Source organism: Tympanuchus pallidicinctus, unplaced genomic scaffold (genome assembly GCF_026119805.1).
Source record: "Tympanuchus pallidicinctus isolate F22 unplaced genomic scaffold, pur_lepc_1.0 scaffold5, whole genome shotgun sequence".
Taxonomy (NCBI): Eukaryota; Metazoa; Chordata; class Aves; order Galliformes; family Phasianidae; genus Tympanuchus; species Tympanuchus pallidicinctus.
In genome coordinates, this window is record NW_026294769.1 from 8,490,017 (window position 1) to 8,510,691 (window position 20,675).

Below are 20,675 nucleotides of genomic sequence, written 5' to 3' on the forward strand. Positions count from 1 at the left end.
AAAAGGAACCTCCAACATCCTGCAATATTATCTTAAAAAAATGTAGTTTCTGTGACTGTCATTCAATGACCTTCTCACTCAAAAAAAAAAAACCCAAACAAAACAGGTAAAATCATTTCTAAATACTAAGGAATACTTGAAATAAATGGTTAACTTTTTCACTTATCTCAGTGTGTTGCTTTTTTGTGTCTTCAACAAAGAAGTCATATTTTCTTTTTTTTTTTTTAACTTCTAGAAACTCATAATCAATAAGTAATTAGATTTGTCAGCAGAATATTTTATCTTTAGATATTGTGTGAAGTATGTATGTGATACAGCAGTTTCTATTTACATTATTTATAACCTGACAAATTGTTCTAGTTAGGAAAATTACTAATTTGGAGTAATATAAATTACAAACCGCAATTTCAACTAGAATAAGCAGTGGTGGGATTTGGTACTTTAAACTGAATAATTAAGATGTTCTGAAGAAAGCCTGTTTATGCTTCTACTAAACATCCATCTCCTAAACAAACCTTCACTGCATTATCACTTTTGCTGTTCTGAAACACAGAGCTGTCAGCATTTAATAAATTAAAATACGCTAGATACTGAACATTAAGTTGTTGAAAAATACATTAAAACAATGATTTTCTTAGTTATTCAGTATTTTCTCTTCTTTTTAACATTGTAATAAATTTTATTCCAGTCCAATACCTTACATTGGTGTGTCGTTTGACATACAAGTTGTGGAAGTTGTTTGTATTTTCCAGCTGACCTGCCTTGGGACCTTGTAACCTCTGAATGATCTCTGCTTTCATTTCCATGGCAATGTGAGCAGGCAGTAAGGAAAGAAGAAGACGCTCCTAAAATTTAAAATGAAACATCCACAATTTCTTCAAGGAGAACAAAATCAGCATGGAAGCAATACTGTGCAAGGCATTGGTTATTATGAAGATGCTATAACAGTTCCACAAAGCTTGCATTTGCCTGATACAGCCTCCAAAATCAGTCTGTTGAAGAACTTGACAGAATATACACATATTTATAAGTACTATCTATTTTTCTTAGGTGTACTTTTAACATCTATTCATACTTTCAGCAAGTTTTAGACTAAAAAGATAAACTCAGATGCAGAACATAAAGAAAATGTTTGACTTTTCTATATAAATACAGAATTATCTACTTTGATACATATTCTCCCCTTATTTCGGCATTTTCCAAACTGAAATTTTGAGAAAATATTCTAAAGAATTTGAAAATATTCTAAAGCAAAAAAGAAATAAGCTATTAAAAAAAAAAAAAAAAACCCACAACATTTTTTCCCAATCTTTTCTTGGTATTACTTAACAATCTTCTCCTTCAGAAGCTCTGTTACCTAAGTACATTTTAATTTTGCCTGCTTTACCCATGACAGCTTTTCATTGATTTTCTACTTCAACTGCAAACTGAACTAAACCAGAGAATGGCTAGAACTCTGCAAAAAAAAAAAAAAAAAAAAAACAACAATTTCAGCTTTGATCATACTCCACCTCCAAACTGTACTTCCCATGGGAATTCTCTATTTCCTGATAGGGCATTGGGAGAGGCTTAACCTCATTAAGTACAAAAAACAGAAAACTAACAAATGTTGAGTGAGATGGCCCCTGTAAAAGCCCATGATGGAATTAGAGAGAAAAATAGCTGTGCCAGAAAAGAGGACAACCTCAAAATGTGCAAGTTCTGCAAGTATTATTCATAGTGATGCATTCGTTGTGGTTCGCAACATACAATTTTGTGGTGTTTGCAGTCCTACCCAAGGGAACCAGGAGCAGTGTAACTGCAATGTAACTGCATGATCGCTTCAACTCAGGCCATTCTATGATTCTATGAAATAGTAAGACAAGTCATGAGGTAAATCATCAAAGCAAACATACATCTCTAGTCTGACTAGAGGAAGCAAGAAGTAAGTAAAAGACATACTATACATACTATGTACTGTTTCCTATTGGCATGCCAGAAACAGAAGTTTTTAAGAAAGCAATAGAAAAAGGATTTGCAGGAAGTAGAATAAAGCCAACAAGTCTTAAGAGGAAAAGGAAAACAACGTTGTCACTTTGTAGGAGACGGGAGGAAAGTTGGGACATTTCCCATCTTCTTCTTTCCATTCCAGACCACTATCTCATTCTGCACCATTCTCCTGATGAAACTGTTCATCACATCCACAGCTCTCCTCCAAAAGAAAATTTTCCTTCTGCTTTTTCAATGGTACAAAATAAACATTATTGTCAATCACACACAGTGAGTGCAGTCCAACTAACCTCTTGTCTGACAATGCTTTATCAAGTGACAAATTATGTTGCATGTAGATTATTAGTTTTGGTTTCTTTCACTGAAAGACAACTACTAAAGAAGCTGAATCTCAACTACTTCAGAAGACAGTAGCTGGGCTAGTGAGCTAGCCAAATACAAAATGGTTCAAAATGCACTGTCATCTCTTATTTCTGCTAAAAGATCATTAGGAAACCTCTTCTAATCTTGTAATCTCTGATGGCTATAAGGAGTACAGGAGAAGGATCAAAAACAATTACTATTGAAATCGTATCACTGGATGTTGCACACTGAAACTTCTGCAGAGTGGAACCGTGTAAAGAACATGGTCAACCAAGAATGCTGTTTACGATAGCTTTTTATTTGATAATACATTGTGCTATTCTCTCAAAAATAAAATCAACACTAACTGACAAACTACACAACGACTTTGAGAAAAAGTAATTTTTAATGCATGGCCAGATGAAGCTCTTAAAAGCCTTCAGACTAAAAATAACAGCAGTGTACACTTGTGCTGAGAGAGAAACTTCTGTTCTATCACAGTAGTGAAAATCTTCTCAAGAATGTCTTTCACTGAATTGTTACCAACGTAACTTTAGAGCGTGTTTCATGTATACAAGGCTCTTTGAATACCAGTGTTCTCCATGGCTCACCACTCAAATCTCTTCTGAGAGCTTTGAGTTCTAGGACCATAAAACAAGAACACAATTCATACTGAATTCAACATTTTAATACCTATAAGTACTGAAGGTGTTAAATGCTATGTTCTTTTCTGAACATGTTCAACTGAATCCCTCTACATGGCAAACAACTAGCCATCACCCCTAGATTGTTTAACTGTGAATTTTCAGTGATATCTAACAAGCTGTTACTCCCAAATTCACATATGCAAGTAGACTTCCTTTTTAGAACTGTCCCTGACTTACACAGATGATTTTGCCCATAATTCCCACCTACGCATCACTTACCTAAAGCTTGATAAACCCTTCCTTGAATAAATTAGTGCATCTGCTAAATATCACAGCTCTACATCAGTTTTTGCAAGGTAGCAATTAAATTTGCAATACTTTGCACAACGGAGGTCATGCTGGTCCTATGCCATCAGCAAGAAAAAAATACCCTCAAATACTTGGAACAGTACGTTTTCTTAAGTGCTTATTTCACAAATCAAACTCTTTTTGGCTCAAGGCAATAGGACTTTGCCTACTCACTACTGTATCATTACGTAAACTACTACTTTTGATTCACTCATTTGTATAAGACTTCATGGCTTTCGACTGCACTTAAGTGAAAGTAACTTAAAGAACTTACAGATTTAGAGGCCAAAAAGTAAACAGTTCTCCATCTACTCCAATATCCAGAATAACATAGACAACAGAACATAATCATGGAGAAAAAGTATTCTGATAGGGCTCTCTTTCTCCCTCTCACTCTCTCTGAATATATAAACTACATATATATTATATATGTGCTTACACTGTATACAGATGATATATGTGTAGATCAATTAAACAGTATAGGGATATTTTTTGTCCTATATATTCCAACATAGAGAGATTTTTATCTCTTACAGTGTCATCTGGGGGCACTGAATACAGCTTTATTTTCTGTAGCCTAGATCACGGTATCAAAATGATGTGGCATATGTGACAAGCTAAGTCAGTAAGTCAGCAGTGAGAGCTCTAGAAGAAATTAGCCATCCAGCTCCACAACAAAGTTTACAAGTAAACAAGGATAAATGCAAATTTTTGGTTGCCCTTGAAACGTATCAAGAAATAATCTACAATAAAGGGAGTCACTGATTTTTTAATCACACAATGATGAATCTGCCATTTGTCTGATGAAGCCAGGGATCAACAGGATGCTTACTTGGCAAGTTATAGTTTTGTCTTCCTAGCTCCCATGAAGTCTTTCAAGCATACATACTAGGATAAACACCTATAACACATTTCTTTATTAAAGCTGTCTCAGACTCCTAACTGGAAAAGGAGATGAGGTTTCACCAAGTAGGAGATTGTTCCCTTAAATTCAGTCTGTTAGTAACTTCCACTAGCCTTCCAACCTTTGCACTGAGACCGATACATTGTGTTTTACTCATATGCACTAAAGGATGGTACTTAATCTCAATTACAGAGATATCAAGAGACATGGAATCCATCAATTCCTTAGCCATCTGTTCTACTGCTTGATTAGTTGGTAAAAATTGTTTAAAATGTGTTCTGTATTTATTTCTTAATCTTGTTCCAATGCAGCTTTCTCAGATGAACATTACATTTTCTTTCCCATAAAGAAGCTAAATAATCAGATAACTTCATTTTCTTTTTAACAAGTAAACAGACTTAGCCTCTTAAATCTCTTGCCACTATTTTCTACAGTTTCTTCTCTTAGTCCTCTACAACCTTCAGACGTTTTTTGAAAGTTCCTTTAACACAACTTTTTATGCAGTGTTCCAGTACATCAGTGCATACACCCTGCTATCGCCCTATTCTGCTCAAGACATCCACGACTTACACTATACAACTGTGCTGTAACGCTGCTGGAGCTTCCTGTCTGCTGAGGCTACAAAATATTTTTCGAAGTTGCAAACTCCCTGTTTTCTAGCTAAGACTTGCACTCATTGCTTTAAGAATGACGACTTTCAAGACAGCTATTACAAAGGAGCATTAAATCTTTATTCATCAAGTCCAAAAGTATCCCATCTCACTGTTTTGACTAACAACCCAATATTTGGCTTCTCTGCAACAATTATTGCCTGTGATGATTTTTGTACATATTTCTTAACTCACTAATAAAAAATGCATAACAGCAAAAAGAATGAGAATTGGTTCTTGCAGAACACTATCACATACCAATTCACTGAATCTTTCCATTGACAATTTCCCAGTTAGACTGTTCAAAACCCTTTAGACTGCGCTCTTTTGACAGACAGCAGTAGCAGTGCCTTTTTTTAATGGACGTGTTCAACATCTTTGTATCAAATACAATACTGAAATATACTAATTTTGGAAAGTTATTTAAAACAAACCTTTTTCCCATTAAAAACATTTTTATTTGACTTAATTTCCTGCAAAGTAAAGTATATCCTTCTATTTATTTACAAATACAAAGTTGTCCTAGCCGTCTATTATTTCATATTGACTTATTATTTTTACTCTTCCTATCTGGCTGCAGTCCATCTCTTCATATTTTTTTTTTTTTTTTTTTTTTTTTTAAATACTTTCAAGTTGTTTTCAGCTTGAAAAAAGCAGGAAAGGATTATTCCTATGTATCACAATCTCTGTAATACAAAAACATTTTTTAGATTTGTAATTTCTGCTTTTCCTGTCACTTGTGGTTAATACAGACTTTAAGCCAAAGGTGATATCCTTTCTGATGACAGTGTTATAAATATGAATCTATACGTTAACAGCCTCCCAAATGGCTCTGTGTTGCTAACAAAATTCATCCATGTTTTTTTCCCCTCCGGTAAAAAAGGATTTTTTTAAAAATTCCTGAGTATGACAATGAAAGATTTTATTTCTTCATGATCCTTTAGGGGAAACTCCAAGCCTGGTGACACCTAAAAACTTAAACATAAGCTGAATGAGAGCATTGTCCCCTTGCTTCTCTTTACCTCACCAGCCATGGAACACAAATTTCCACAAAGTTATTTTCACATAAAGAGAATGACAGGTGTCTCCTGTCTTTGCTGCTCCAGCCAGAAGAAAGCCAGGCATGCAGGATGTCAAGAAGACTGAGCACTAACTGAGGGCTTATGGCTGAGTGAGCAAGGCAACCCAGGGAGGCAGCTGAGAGGCATGATCTCCAGGCCAGTCCATGAGGGAACCACGAACAGGTCAGGGCTTGAAGCAGGGGATTGCACACAGTGATCTACAGGAAGGTACTACACAGTGGCAACGAGGTCACCTCAGGAAACCAGCTGCAGGTCAGGGGTTTGGCAGGGGCTGGAAGAAGAGACACGTGCACAGTGACAGTGTAACCCGGGATCTTCCCTCCAGAGCCACTGTGAGAAACTGGCTGCCTTCCCTGGGCCAGTTCTGATTTCACAGCCAAGCCTCCAGAAGGGAATGCAGTGAATAACATTTCAAAGACAAAACACCTGCAGCAAAGCATATTCATTTAGCAAGAGCAGAAATCAGTAGAACCAACCAAGGCTTTTGTTAGGAATAGGCATATTGATTTTTATGCTAAACATGCACCATTCTGCACACTCAATGTGCCTAAACCATTTGTTGCTGAATAGCTCTATGTCTGTGTTGTTAGAGTCCCAATTGGTCACTCTCATCTTCACATACCACTAGAACCATCTGAAAGCACCACTTCTCTGCAATGGTTTCAATGGATGGATCTGAAATCTCATTTAAATGCATAAGCTCACTAAGCATTTGGCAAAGACAAATTCCTTCAAGGAACTCAAGGGATGCTTAATGTTTATGCATAAATTATCCTTTGCATATGCTGGCTGTCTATGACTAATTTTGCAAATGAGGATCACTGCGTCTTCAGAATACATGCATATCTGCTGCTGCTTCCTGTTCCAAGTCAGTAAGCAGTAAAACAGTAGAGTAAAAACAGAAAATAAGGACATACATAGCCACAGCTACTTAATTAATTGACATGATTTCAAGGTTAGCTTCAGTCTGATCCTGTTAAGTCTTGCATTAAGATTTATGAATCTCAAAGCTACTGCTGAATGTCCAGAAGAAATGTTCTGCAAATTGTGTTTGATAAGATTAACATTCCTTACTATGTCAGTCTTTAACAATGGCAAAATACTACAAAGCACAAAAGAGCACGAAAAATGCCACTGAAAACTCAGAGCAAGAACAACCTTCATTTCTTTGTGTATATATATTAGATATCTTTCAAACATCCTCCAAAACTAATATAAGTTAGTAAAGAGGTGTTTATATTGAATGAAGTATGCTCAACTGCCAACAGCAATTTCATTTAGGTTATCAATCAATGCCAAGAAGAGAAGTGAAATTTCTTCTACAGACACGAAGCCAATCTACTAATTTGCAGAGTGTTATGTAATATATTCAGCTCTTCCCTTATCAAGTCACTTTCTTAATGTAGGAAGTAAATACACTAAATACATATAGTTTCATTTTCTTAACCTGGCAGGCAAAGGGACTAGTCAAGAAAGAGCATGTCAGAAGCTGCACAGATAAGTACGAAAGCCTACCACAGTAGGCTGGCATGTTCACACGGTGAAGTCACAGGCACAGAGGTTGACAGTGCAGTAAGCCAAAGTAGCAACTGAGGATTACTTTTTCACTCCATGAGGTTTATTAACACTGACAGGTCTGGAAGTCTTCTGCTAGGGAATTTGAGTGATATAGTGAAAAAAAAAACTCTATAAATGGTTGTCAACAACATATTAGTACCAAATATCATTAACTATTCATGTCCTTCTTCTTTACCTTTTTCAAATAACAATATTTGAAATATTCAAGCTGCTTTTTTTCCCCCCTTTCTTTTAGATGATTAAGCACTCCAAATACATTTTATTTACCATTTCAATGAGAAGATTTGTGTGAATTCTTCATTAGAAATGAGAAATCTCTCTCTTCACATCTTTGTATTTTTCTAAATGACCTCTCATATCAAAAAACATATGCTAGAGTATTGCCTATGGGGTGTATAAATGGCCATTTCCTCAAAGCAGAGGTCTCCAGCTGCCCAGTTTAGTGTCAAACCTTGATGCTAAAAGCACCTAATCCAAAGCAAAAGTATTTCTACAGCACTTAAGTAGCAGATCAATATCTGAAGAACAGTAACAGCATAAGTCCTCTTCACTTTTCTAGTTAGCATGAAATGGGTGCTTCTCTCAGACTTCTCAAGATAATATTTTAACAGCTTGCTTGCAGAATACCAATTGCACATGGAAGAATGAATTTCTGTCTTCGGTGATATAACTATCCAGTATTTATTGGATACTATACAGATACCTGACATTTGTGTGATCAAATATTGTGCGATTAAAAATAATCGTCAAACAAAAGGATGAAAACGAAGGATCAGTCTCCCAACTACACCTACTGTGGGCTCATAAACACTTCAAAATGGGTCAGACAAGCAGCAAGACAGCAATGAAAATGAACAAAAAGTATCAGTATTTTCACTGGATTCATCAAAAGTAGAAGCAGGTAATAATAAGCCTACAGAATGACTTATTTTAATGGAGGGAAAAGGTAATTCAAGTAGTATTTATTTCAAGATACATGTCATTCAAATATAAATGAAAAGTAAGCCTGCAGTAAAATTCATTCTACTCCTAGTGAAGCAGGGATTATAAATTTCAGTGATGTAAGTAGTATATTTTAACACCTTACAGAGCAGCAGTGAGCAGTGCTTCATTCAAAGCTCACTTCCTAACGTCCAAGAACAAAAAGCTGACTCACCCTAAGAAGAAATAAGAGAACAGCATACACTGTTACTGCATTTATAAATCAGACCTTCTGTTACAATTGTCTAAAGAAAAGGAAACAATAATGCTTATATCTCTAAACTGGGATTTAAAGTTTCTATTTCATTTATTGACTTAATTTATATCCCACGTAAGACTCCCGGCTGATCTTTCAAAATTGTTTTTGCTACTCACTAAATAAAGTTTTAAATGAAAAACTATGTTCCCACAGAAAAACAAACATGAAGAAATCTTTGTATTCCGATGAACTTCAGCAGATACATGATAAACCAGCCACGTGCAACCTGTGGCCTGGCACAGATTGCACTGCAGCCACCCCCCATGTCCCATTCCACTACAGCGGTGGCTCTTCCTCCAAGTACCCAGCCCAGTCCTGGGTGCGTACCCATCACTCAGCATCCTACCTGGTCTGAAACCCAGGCACAGAGATCAGTGCAGTGCCAACTCTAGTGACTTTCAGAGCAATAGATGTAGCCCTAGACAATTCTTCTTTACTCAATGTGGCCCAGGCAAGCCAGAAGATTAGACACACGTGATAAACCATTCATGAGCACCTGTCACAAGGTGTCTTTCATTACAAAATTTAAATTTCTGTAAATTACATCAAGGGTTAAAGCTTTCAAATTACTTTCATTTTATTTTCCAAAAAGCTCAAGTAATGTTTTCAATATTAGAGCACCTATAATACCCAAAGTGTTTTTATACAGTAGTTTTAGGCATTCAAAGATTCAGAAATTTCTGAACACCAAAGTGGTAAATGTCTAACTTTCAAGACCTTTGCCACGTAGGGAAAAGAGATCCCCAAGAGGGATCCCCACTAAAAGACCATGCCCAATGCATAGAGAAAACCCAAATCCTGAAATCAAGACTGAAGAATTACAGCTGAGAAGCCTCACAAGAGAAAAACAAGCAGAAAGGAACACTGCCTACAATTCTGTACTCAAAACCATAAGGTACCTAGCTCTGTGATATGCAAGAAGGCATCTTTATTTGCTTGGGACACTGTTGTGTGCAAAACAATGTGGAGTCAGGGAATTGTAACTGAATTAATTAATTGCAAACAAAAACAAACCTCCTACTGCTGATTAGGGTCTGAAAAAAAAATACTTATTCAAATATTTACATAAATATCCATCCTCTCTGCTTCCCATTCCCTATTTTCCTTATTCCTGCGGCAAGGCGACATTCAGTTTCAGAAGAGGTGGTATTTCTGTGATAGTTTCTTTAAGCACTTTGTGCTTAATCACTTCTGCTTCTCTATACTGAATTGTTTCTGATGCCTTTGTCTTCAGGGTCCCTCCTCCAGCATGGGCTTTCCATTCGAAGAGGGTATAGGTGACTCCTTTTGGCTGTGGAAGACTCTCCAACAAGAGTGTGTTTCCAGGCTCCAGTTGCCTTCTGATCCTTTCTGAACTACGTTTGGGCAACTGGAGAGCGTGTCTCTGGTTAGAAGTTTTCATTTGCAGTGTTCATGCACACAAAGGCTTCCCCCCCCTCCAGTTTTCATGCTCTCTATGGTAGTCTGGAGACAACTTTGACTGTCATGTGGTGATTTATGACCACACCCCAACCAGCACTGCCATTACCAGCTGATAAGATGAGCTCACTGCAGATTCAGAGCTACTAAAGCTGCAGAAAACATGATGTCAGGTGTAGAAATTTTCATGTTTTAACTGAGGTTTCAGGACAATGTGCTTTTGACCTGTGTTTAGAGAGCCCTCTTCCAAGAGGCCTCTGTTAACAAGCCTGAGGTCATTTTGGAGGTAGGTTCCACAGAGCCTTTTCAAGTTTCTTTGCTTAAAAATGAAATGATTTAGTAATCACTAAAACATATACTAGGTTACTTGTCTCTGCGGCACTTCAGGTAAATTCCCTAAATCCACAAAGTCCACTGTGTTCTCTTCTACAGCGAGCACAGCTCAGTCAAGATGATCTCTGTGTGTCCTTTGACACACAAAATTGGGCCTCAGTCTGTTATTTTGCTGTACTAAGTCCAGGCTTGTGCAAAGCAAAAAGGCTCAAATGGATCTAATTCTTACCAACTCCACATCATTACTGTCCCTTCAAAACCCTGCTTTACACATGGATGCCACATATTTTAAGTGAATATGAATTTAGACTAGTTCAGGTGGAAGGGAACTTCCGAGGCCATCTAGTCCAACTGCTATATATATGGATATATAATATATATACATACACATACTGTAGAAACAATATCAAAGCTGCACTGAATGATTTAGGCACCATTATTTCTAATGACAAACCTGCCACAGATTAATTAAATCTTTTCCATAATCAATAGTTAAATAACTTCCCAACTTGAAAGAAATGTTTTGTGAATTCTTTACTAAGAAAGACTTTTTGATAACTTCCAGCATACACAATCAATATAGTCCATTCCTTCCTTTGATTTGATGAATCCTGAAGCATTTAAAACATACATTAACATATATCTACTCAACAGAAAAAAATATGTTGACCATTAGGATGTCGTTACTGTTTAGAAGGAACAGCAGAAGATAATTGTGAAAATAGAAGAAAGCAGAATATAATTTTGAAGATGCATCCTTTTCCAAGAATAAATATTTGCCAGAATTCTATCACATAGTTCATAAGACTGTACCTTATTGCTGAGCACTGATATTTCAGCAATACAGGACAATTAATGCTGTCCATTTAGCACAGAGGAACCGTAAATCCTGGAATGGAAGGCAGAACAAACTATTAGTTTAAGATGCTTATTTTCCTTATTTGACCCCTGTTCCAGTCTTCTTAGTAAGCTTTCGTACTGCTAAAAATCTTCCTTTTGGCTGATATTAGCAAAGATTATAAAAAAATTATGTATTTCTTTTTCACATCAGCATTGCTTTTCACACAATTTAGAAACTTTTTTTTTTTAAATACCAAAAAAATAAGACCTGTTTTCAGCTACTTGCAGCTGAAATCTACAAAACATACCTTTAGATTTTTATTACCACACTACTCTTTCTTTATTAACACTGTTGTTATTCATAAGCTTAAAGAACCCAACTTCTTTTTCAGTCAGGCATTAGCACAGGTGCAGTGCAACTAACTTCTGAAGAGAACATTGTCAGTCAAGCATGAAGGTGACAGGACGATTTCCTAGAGACTCAGAAAGGACTTGAGGTCTTTCAATGCTGGAAACTGCTGGATACCAATGAATTGAAAGGGCTTTCTAGCAGAAGGCTAAAGGAAAGCCTGCCTTGCAAGGATTCAGTGAGAAGTTTATTTTCAAGTTTTGATATCTCCCCTAGTTCACCTGCAATTCTGATTTTCCTTGGTTGAAGAACTGACTTTTAAGAAGTTATTTACAGCACAGATACAGTTAATTCCCTTCCTCCTTCTCCTTGCTCCCTCCCCTCCCTCACCCCCCATTTTTAGTTATTTTAAAACTGGCAACTGTTCTGCCTAAGGATTGATGAGTCATGCTCCGCTTTATCCAGTATAAAGTTTGACTAAACTCTCTCAATGATCCGAGGAAGGTTCAGCTCTTACAGCTATATGAGCCTTGTAAGGATTGCAGCCCACGCAATAAACAAGTTCTATAAATTACTTGGGAGGAAAAGGTTGTTTCATGTTCAGAAAAAGTCTGAGAAGCTTTCTCTGCCAGAGCTCATCCTTCAGTCTATAACAACTGCTATTCAAATCATGACACAGCACGTACACAAAGCAATTCTTATTTTACCACTTAACAGATGAGGTCTGCATCTTATCTGGTTGGTGTGATCTCTGATATTCTCCTGTATCTTTTTACTTGCAAAGTCTCCAAGGAAGCCTGGTGCTCTGATCTGAGACTGGATGCTGAACTATTGACAGCTGCTTGCCATTGCTCCATCCTTCTTCGATGAACCTACAGCTCTTCCAGCGTGGCAACTTTCCTTGCATTTGAGAGAGTTAAAGCCATCCATACTGGTCACCTGGCATCTTACAGAACAGCTTCAAAGTCTATTTTTCTCTCAAAACTAAGAGAAGGATGACATTTTCATAATGACTGCTGCTAGCGTCAGCTAACTTTCCTCATCTGTAAATTCACATCTGTATTTTCAGATGTTTGTTTCTATTCTCTTAAAGCAGCACATCAAAAGGATCACTCCCCAGTGTGTATTCAAAGGGGACAGAAACCGAAAGCATATGGAATATGGTATTTTCATGTTTTTGCTTCCAAAGCAAAAAAAAAAAAAAAGGGATTAAACAAAGGATGAACGTATGGCCCAGGAGGAACTGAAAGACCAGCAACAAATCACGTCTCTTCAATATCATGTAGAGATTTGACTACGTTAGAAAAAAAAAAAAAAAAAAAAAATAGCAGTGCCAGCTAGTCAAATAAGAAATACATTAATCTGATTTGTCTGTTTGTGAGTTTCAGTTGTTAATGGTCAACAATGAATCACAGAATGGTTTGGAAGGGACCTCAAAGATCAAGTTCTAGCCCCTTGCCATAGGGAGAGTTGTCAATTGCTAAATCAAGTACTAGAACAGATTGCCTGGGGGGGGCTACACCAAAAGTTAAGGCTCAAACTATACTGCATGATAATAGTAAGCACAGGTTTTATTTTCATGCTAAAACATTCTTATGAAGAAGGAAGGAAAATACCTATCTTAGAATTTACAGTAACATTTGTATCTACCCTGAGTATCTGTGCTACTCCATAAACATATCTATCTGGCCTCTACAAAGCAAGAAACAAAGCAGCAATTTTGCACCTCACGAATTCCAGAGAAATTACTCTTTCAGTATTCTTTTCATCTTCTAGAAATTTAGATGAATTTCTAGAAACTGCCATCTGCATAATTGCATCTTGAGATTTATTTTATACACTAAAATCTAAAAATACATAAATCATATTTATTTCTAGATTTATCTGTAGTAGCATAAAGCTCACTATAAAAGCAGATAGATCTCTACACTGTGGTATAACGCACAGCACTAAAGTGCTTCTGTGAATAATCCTCAGCACACTGGTGCTCCAAAAGCAATTCTTTGTGCCTAGGACCTGTACATATTTCATGGTTGATAAGTACCTTTCTCGTAAATCTTCACTCTTTAGAGGAAAACGCAGAAAACTATTACTTTAAAAATAATCTGAGCATACAAGAAAAAGTATTTAGAGGGATTTTTTTTTTTTAATGTATACATTTAAATTTTCGGAGAGGGGAATTGATGAACATAAAATATTTGATCATACAGAGACACTCGGCCTGTCCCCTACTTAATTTTCTCAGGGCTCTTTTGTGAGGGATTTCACATTCCAGAGATACAGGTAGCCAGTATCAAGCCCATCATGCTCACCCCCAGCATCACATGACTTAATTCTTTGTCATTTCTCCACAAATGTTGTCTTGATTCTTCTTCCACGTATCACTCTCACCCAATTACACGCTGTTTCTATATTCTAGTCCCACTCATATGTCCAAACCAGATACCAGGCTCCTATGTTTGTAGACCCTTGGTCTACCGCAGAACTGTTTTGGTCCTCCTTCCCAGCAGTATTTGGCACAAGTCTTGGCAAACTGCTTACACAACAGCATTTCAGTTGCTTAACTTCTACATTTCTTCATCTCTCAGATGAACACATGGATACGAAGACTCATTACTAGTTATCTTATTTATTTTATTTATTCCTTGACCTCTTCTCACCTTTCACCTAGATAGAAATGCTGTAAGGAGTCATGAGATACTTTTTGTTGTTTCACAACAAATGCAGAAGAATAAAAAAAGTAATCACTATCTTTACTATGCGCAATCATATGTCCTAAATTCTGAACATGCTTTTACTCCGAAAAAAAAAAATAATCATTTCATTTCAGTACAATTGAAAACATACCTCCTCATTCCTTCTAATCATTGCTGCTAAACTAACATTGAAATATCTCCTTTCAAATACAATTTCATTTTCCCAAGAGATCAAAAATTAATTATTTCTTAAAATTTTTTTACAAACTATTCACTTCAGGAGAACTTCAAGTGTTCTTGCAGTCATTTAAAATTACTGTTATCAATCTGCATTCATAAGAACAGGGATTACATGGAATGCTTTTCTCTGCCTTTATTTTCTTTTTCTCTCTTTGTGCTTGACAACACAAACCTGGTCTAGAACTAATACATTAATACTTTACTTTCAAAGGTGCTGTTCTTAGCTTTCTTAGGTTTAATTACGAACATTTTTACATTTCCAAGTAGACATCGCAGGTAAGTTGCATAACGCGGCTTAGATCCCTAGACCCTTACTATTTGTTTTTACATTTAATCACATTCTATATCAAAAACGCACTTAAATTCACCCAACATGACTTACAAGCATATATCGCTCAAGCATGATCAGAAGCGCCTTTGTGAGCCAGTGCCTAACTTTAATGTCTGTAGTTCATTAAATTAAGTACTGTATATCAATTCACAAGTTGAAAGGGTACAGATGAGAGAATGCCTTAAAACTGTATTTTCCACACTCATTAAAGTTGATACTAATAGTATGAAACCAAAATAAAATCAAAATAAGTTAACTAAATGCCACCATACCAGTCTTACATTCTCCTGTAATTCACTGCAATCATACTCTAAAGGCAGACATGGAAGTCATTTTATTCCAAGGATCCAGTGCATTTAACAGTGGATGCTACATAACTTTCAAATTTAAGTTATTCTATATCAGTGTCTATCTGCCTCAATAAAAGCAATTAACCCTATACCACAGCTGTAGATTTGAAAGGCTGAAATAAACCTTTCTGAATGAAGAAACTTACTAATTAAGTTTACACTCCAGGCAGAGGTACTGTCCCTCATAGAGCTATGGGAAACAAGACAGGTGGGAACTTGTGGTGATGGGGACAGAATGACAATGGTGCACCAGTTTTACCAGAGACCGATGGGTACAGTTGGGTCATAACAGCCCTTCCAGTTTGCTAACTTGCTCACTGGTGCATCTCACTGAGGAGTAAACAACCCCGCATCCGTGCTAACGCAGGCAGTGTGACTCAGAAGCAGCTGTCACAGTGCTCACTCTGCAGCTGATGCCTGAACGTTCCCAACGCCACATCTACCTCACAAAATAAAAGCCTTTTCAGAGGGCAGAGGAATAATGCGTTTAAATATGTGGGCTTTTCAGACTAAGAGAGTGAGTCATTCATTAAGGTTAGGCTATGCACCTGATCAGCTCAAACAAACATTTCCAAGGAATGAAACCCTTGCATCACATCATAATGTGATTTTATTTTCCTTGCTTCCTTTTAAAAATACATCTTCTTATCCTCCCATATTGACAAGTTAAAATTCCAGCATCATTTTGGATGAACAGAAGTACTGAGGAACTGCAAGTGATGAACTCAAAAGTAACAACTTGTCAACAAAGGCTACATCTTCCAAAGCTACACTATTCACTGTTTCTTCTCCTCAGACAAATAGGAGTCTTACAGCAGGTAAATGAACAGTTGTGGCAATTCAGGGAAAAATTATGCAAGAAAGCTTCAGATACTGTGGCTGGAAAGAGAGGAATGCAGTTAATCATTTAAAAGAAGACAGAACACGCAAAGTCTATGGCTACACTCAATAAGAGATCCAAATGCTTTGGCAAGTGTTCTCACTTCACAAACAGGAGCTACGGAGCTCCTCTCTAACTGCAAGAAATACAAGATATTAGACAGTGACTTAAGAAAAGCTCCTAGAAGAGGAGGTTGAAAATTATTTCTACTACTAGATTTTGTCCTCACATTTTTTCTTCAAATAAGCCAGATAAGAGGTGAGTACCATTAGCTATTTGAGAGAACCCTTGTCAAGTACTTTGAAAGACCAAATAGTTGGTCTCGTCTGCACACAAAGGTATGTTAATGTCATATCTGCCAACTACCACTGAGTGAATAAAATCAATGTGCAACCAACTTGACACTTTCTGAAACAGTTGGAGAGACCTCCCATATACTGCTGGGAACTTTGGGGCATCTAGTGATACCTGTAGAGAAAGAAAACCCTTTGATGCATGCTGTTACCCTTTTAGCACAGATGCCAGTGAAAAACTACATTTTAATTCAATTTTGAGTGTCGAAGGGATATTGAATCTCTTTCAGTCTCTGAAGGAAACTCAATCCATTTTAAGTAGCAGACATGCTGGGGCCACTCCATCAGCTTGCTCCGTCTGTTTTAAGTTCACTCTGTCTTCCAAAGCTCTCTACAGCTCAAAGTTCAGTTAACTAGTTATGCTGTCTTACTGCTCAAGTAAGGTCCCAAAAGGACTGAAATCCTTATCCATTTACATAACGCTGGATTTTTCACTTTGTTTCTGAGATTCAGATCTCTTAGTTAAATCCTACTGGTAAAAAAAAAAAAAAAAAAAAAAAAAAACCACCAAAACCAAAATAATTATTTTTCTGGAAGTCAGTGTAAATCACTATTATGACTAGCGCAGGCTTATCACATGGCTCCTGCATGTGTGTAGTAATCTGAAAAAAATCATTCTCTTCAAAATGGATGGATGATCAAATTTCCTACGTATACCCAAAACTTACAATTTTTCATTTTACCAAGGTTTCAATAAGCATCCAGCTGAACTGAAATCTTCAGATTCTATACACAACTGCATTTTAAGTCACTCCAAAAACACGCAGTTCTACTAAAATACAATCAGACCTTTCTGAGCTTCACCTTCTGTGCACATGTAAAATTGCATGCCAGATGTACTGCACATTAAACAATGGCATCACCATTTCCCTTTCTCTTAGGTGCATCCTCACATTTATTAACCAATTTACCTTCAACCCATCATACCTTTAAAATGCTAATGTATGCTATGCAACAATATACATTTGCCTTTCACAGGCCAGATAATAATTTAATTGAACAAAAAAATAGAAAGAAATGGTGGTACAATCAGTTACGCAAACAAGTTATGCTATATTTATGGCATTGCACAGCCTTGTAATGACAGTCTGTTGGCATCGCATAGAATCTTTGCACAGAGCTTGGACAAAAGCATTAGCAACAATAATTGCATTTTATATGCAAAAATTAATGGGTAATCAGCTAACAGTAATATGTTATTCATATGCTAATGATTCTAAATTGGGTTGATGTATCATTTGTTTCTCAAAATTACTGCAGATGCATACATTAATTTACAAAGACTCCAGAAAATACATATGGGGAAGAAAAACTAGCTCTACAGTTTACACAGAATTATGAGAATGGACAGTAAAACTATGAGAGGACACCCACAAGATAAGCAGTAAAACTTAATTAGAAAAACAGATTAACAGAGCAACAAAAGATTGCAGTCTTTCACAGAAAAAAATGGTATGAAAAGCAAAACAGAAGCTTGTGATTTTGTTGAAATTATCCTGCTAGTAAAATAGCAGACATCCTTGGATACATTTGCAGACTATTCGCATGTCACAATACCATTTGCAGGCACACTAACACTTCCATCTTCTATTTTTATAACTGCTGTCACAAACATACTTGTTTTCCCTACGATACCCAGAAAACAAATGTTCAGTTTTAACATATAGTGACCACGTAAGGTTACATTTTAAAATAATCCGGAAGAATATTTTAAAAGGAAGGAAGACTACCAGTAAATATACAAAGAAAATGGAGCTATTATTTAAAAAATTCATTATACACAGATAGATTAGGTCCGGCAGCCTCTAAATTACAAAATACAGACAATGAGTTACTCTTCAGGAATAAACCTATTTACTGCAATTGCATTTTTAAAGAGCATTACCATCATGGATCTCATTACAGCTGTGCATAACCCCGGTAAGTACTAGGTTTACTTTGCTTTTTGTTTGTTTGTTTTAATTATGAAAAGAAATATAACTCCAGTTGTCGTTGCAACATATCAGTCCTGGGCTGCCCAGAGGGATTCCCTTAGATGTTTTAGAAGCATTACTGAATTCATTTGCGACCGACCAGAAGTGATCTATAAAGCAAAGGGAATTTTACAAAGCCAAATCATACACAGATTTTTTTCCCAGACCTCCCACATTCTGAATACCACAGTACTCAACACAGCACAGAGCTGGGATGGAAAGCAGATATCAGGACCTACTCCAACAAGTGTATTTCTAAAGGATCACATACTCTGCTGGGTAAAGGCAATCTTCCAAAACTGCCACTCTCTGCAAACATGGAAGATAGACAAAAGCATAAAATTGTTCAGATTTTTTTCTGATCAGAAAAATGTGAAACTATTTGACTTGGAGGTACAAATTAGAGAAGGTCTATAGAAACTAATACAGAAACTAATGTCACAACAGATGAGATGTTAGAAAAAAAGCATAGAATTGACAGAACAACTAACAAGGCTGATTTTTTTTATATTTATAGTAACTAGAAGAAGGTTGTTTGTGAAAAACTGTAGAAAGTCCTCAGAATACCAAGGCCAGCACAACACAGCTTGCCTCCAAGACCTCCTCAGTTGCTTCCTCCACTGCTGCCAGTCACTACAGTCCCCACTTCTCTTCAGAGAGAACCACGTTTTTACTGGGCATAGGTAGCAAGGTTTGGGGAACTGCACAGAGCTGCACAGGAAACCTCTGCACTAGACCAAGTGCAGGACACAGCTGAGCCCAACAACAAAGCTGGTGGCACTTCTGGGAAAGCATACGTGAGAAAGAACAGAAAACAGCATCCAGAGAGAGCATAAGGGAACAAAAGGATGAGAAAGCATAATCAGAGGAGAAAGAGGTACTCCATGGTGAAGCAGCTATTCACAGCAGCACAAGGAGTGCCTGTGCTGGAGCAGCGCATAGACCTGAAGGCCTATGGAGATCCCAACTGAAATAGAGGAAAACTGACAAGGAGGGAGCAAGCAGAGAGGAACAGCTCTGGTCCATGTTTCCACAGCCCCGTGCCACCTGAGGGATGGAGTGGAGTCAGGAGTGAAGGAGTGAAACTGAGCCCTGGGAAAGCAGGGATGAAAGATGCTGTTTCAGTGCTGGTTTTTTTTGCTCCTCACTACCCAAAGTTATTCTAGATGACAAAAAAAATTTACCTTTTCCCGCATTTAGTCTCTTTAGCCTGAACTGGTAAGCAATTATCTTGTCTTTACCTCAACCCTTCAAAGCTCAAACTTTCTATTCCTTCTTTTCCCTGTCTATTCTGCTCGATCAAGAGAGAATAAATGAGTTGCTGGGTGGGAATTTGGCTGAGGAACAAGACAAACCTACTACAGTATCACACCGTTTGCTAAATACTGCAGGAATCTTCCTGCTCAGTGCAGCAAGAATGCTTCTGCTTGTCAGCCATCCTTAGAGCCTGAAACTTCATTCAGCCGTGTAAAGTCATCAATGGAATGATTTTCTGCTATCTTTTAAAAGAAAAATAAAAACTACTGCACAGATTTGGTCCTGCCTTACTGCTTGAGCAGTCATTTGATGAGTGGAAGTGAGAAAGCTGATAATGGTTGAGTTTTGAAAACTTCAGTGACAATGGAGAAACTTTGAAATAGTCCACAGAACCACAGAACACTGGATTCCTATTTGAGACTGACTTAATAGAGCATCCAATAAAACCACCTGGATAATGACTTAACCAAAACAAAATCATTTTTCACACCATATGCAGTTTAGCTGAAACAGTATGCCACAGGACTTTTAAACAACAGAAATTTACAGTGCCTCAAAAAAGAGTAGGAAAACTTATAGGTGGAAAATTTATCAAGCACTTTTAAATGCAACAACATCCATTCTGGTTCATTGAGTAACTGAACCACACATCTTCTTGTACTGAGACAGATGTTAGAGAAGTATCATCATATGCATGAGTGTATTTTCCACGTCACACACAAACTATACAGCAAGAAAATACTGGGAATAGATGCAATTTCTTTTGGCTCAGAATATCTACGTTCATCCTTTTTATTCCCAGCAATCTCCTTTATTCTGCTTTTTTCTCCTTCCATCAACTCTTACTTCGAGAGATATTTAGAATCCGTTAAAT

At 36.9% G+C, this 20,675-nt stretch overlaps 1 protein-coding gene across 2 annotated transcripts in view; it reads right to left on the reverse strand.

The window, feature by feature from the left end:
* The window catches only part of ADCY2 (adenylate cyclase 2), a 203,536-nt gene that overhangs the window by 74,502 nt on the left and 108,359 nt on the right, over positions 1–20,675 (reverse strand). For both annotated transcript variants that reach the window (XM_052703931.1, XM_052703930.1), the window contains one exon: positions 697–845. In XM_052703931.1, the coding sequence (XP_052559891.1) occupies positions 697–845 (149 nt within the window). The remainder of the gene's footprint in view (positions 1–696; positions 846–20,675) is intronic.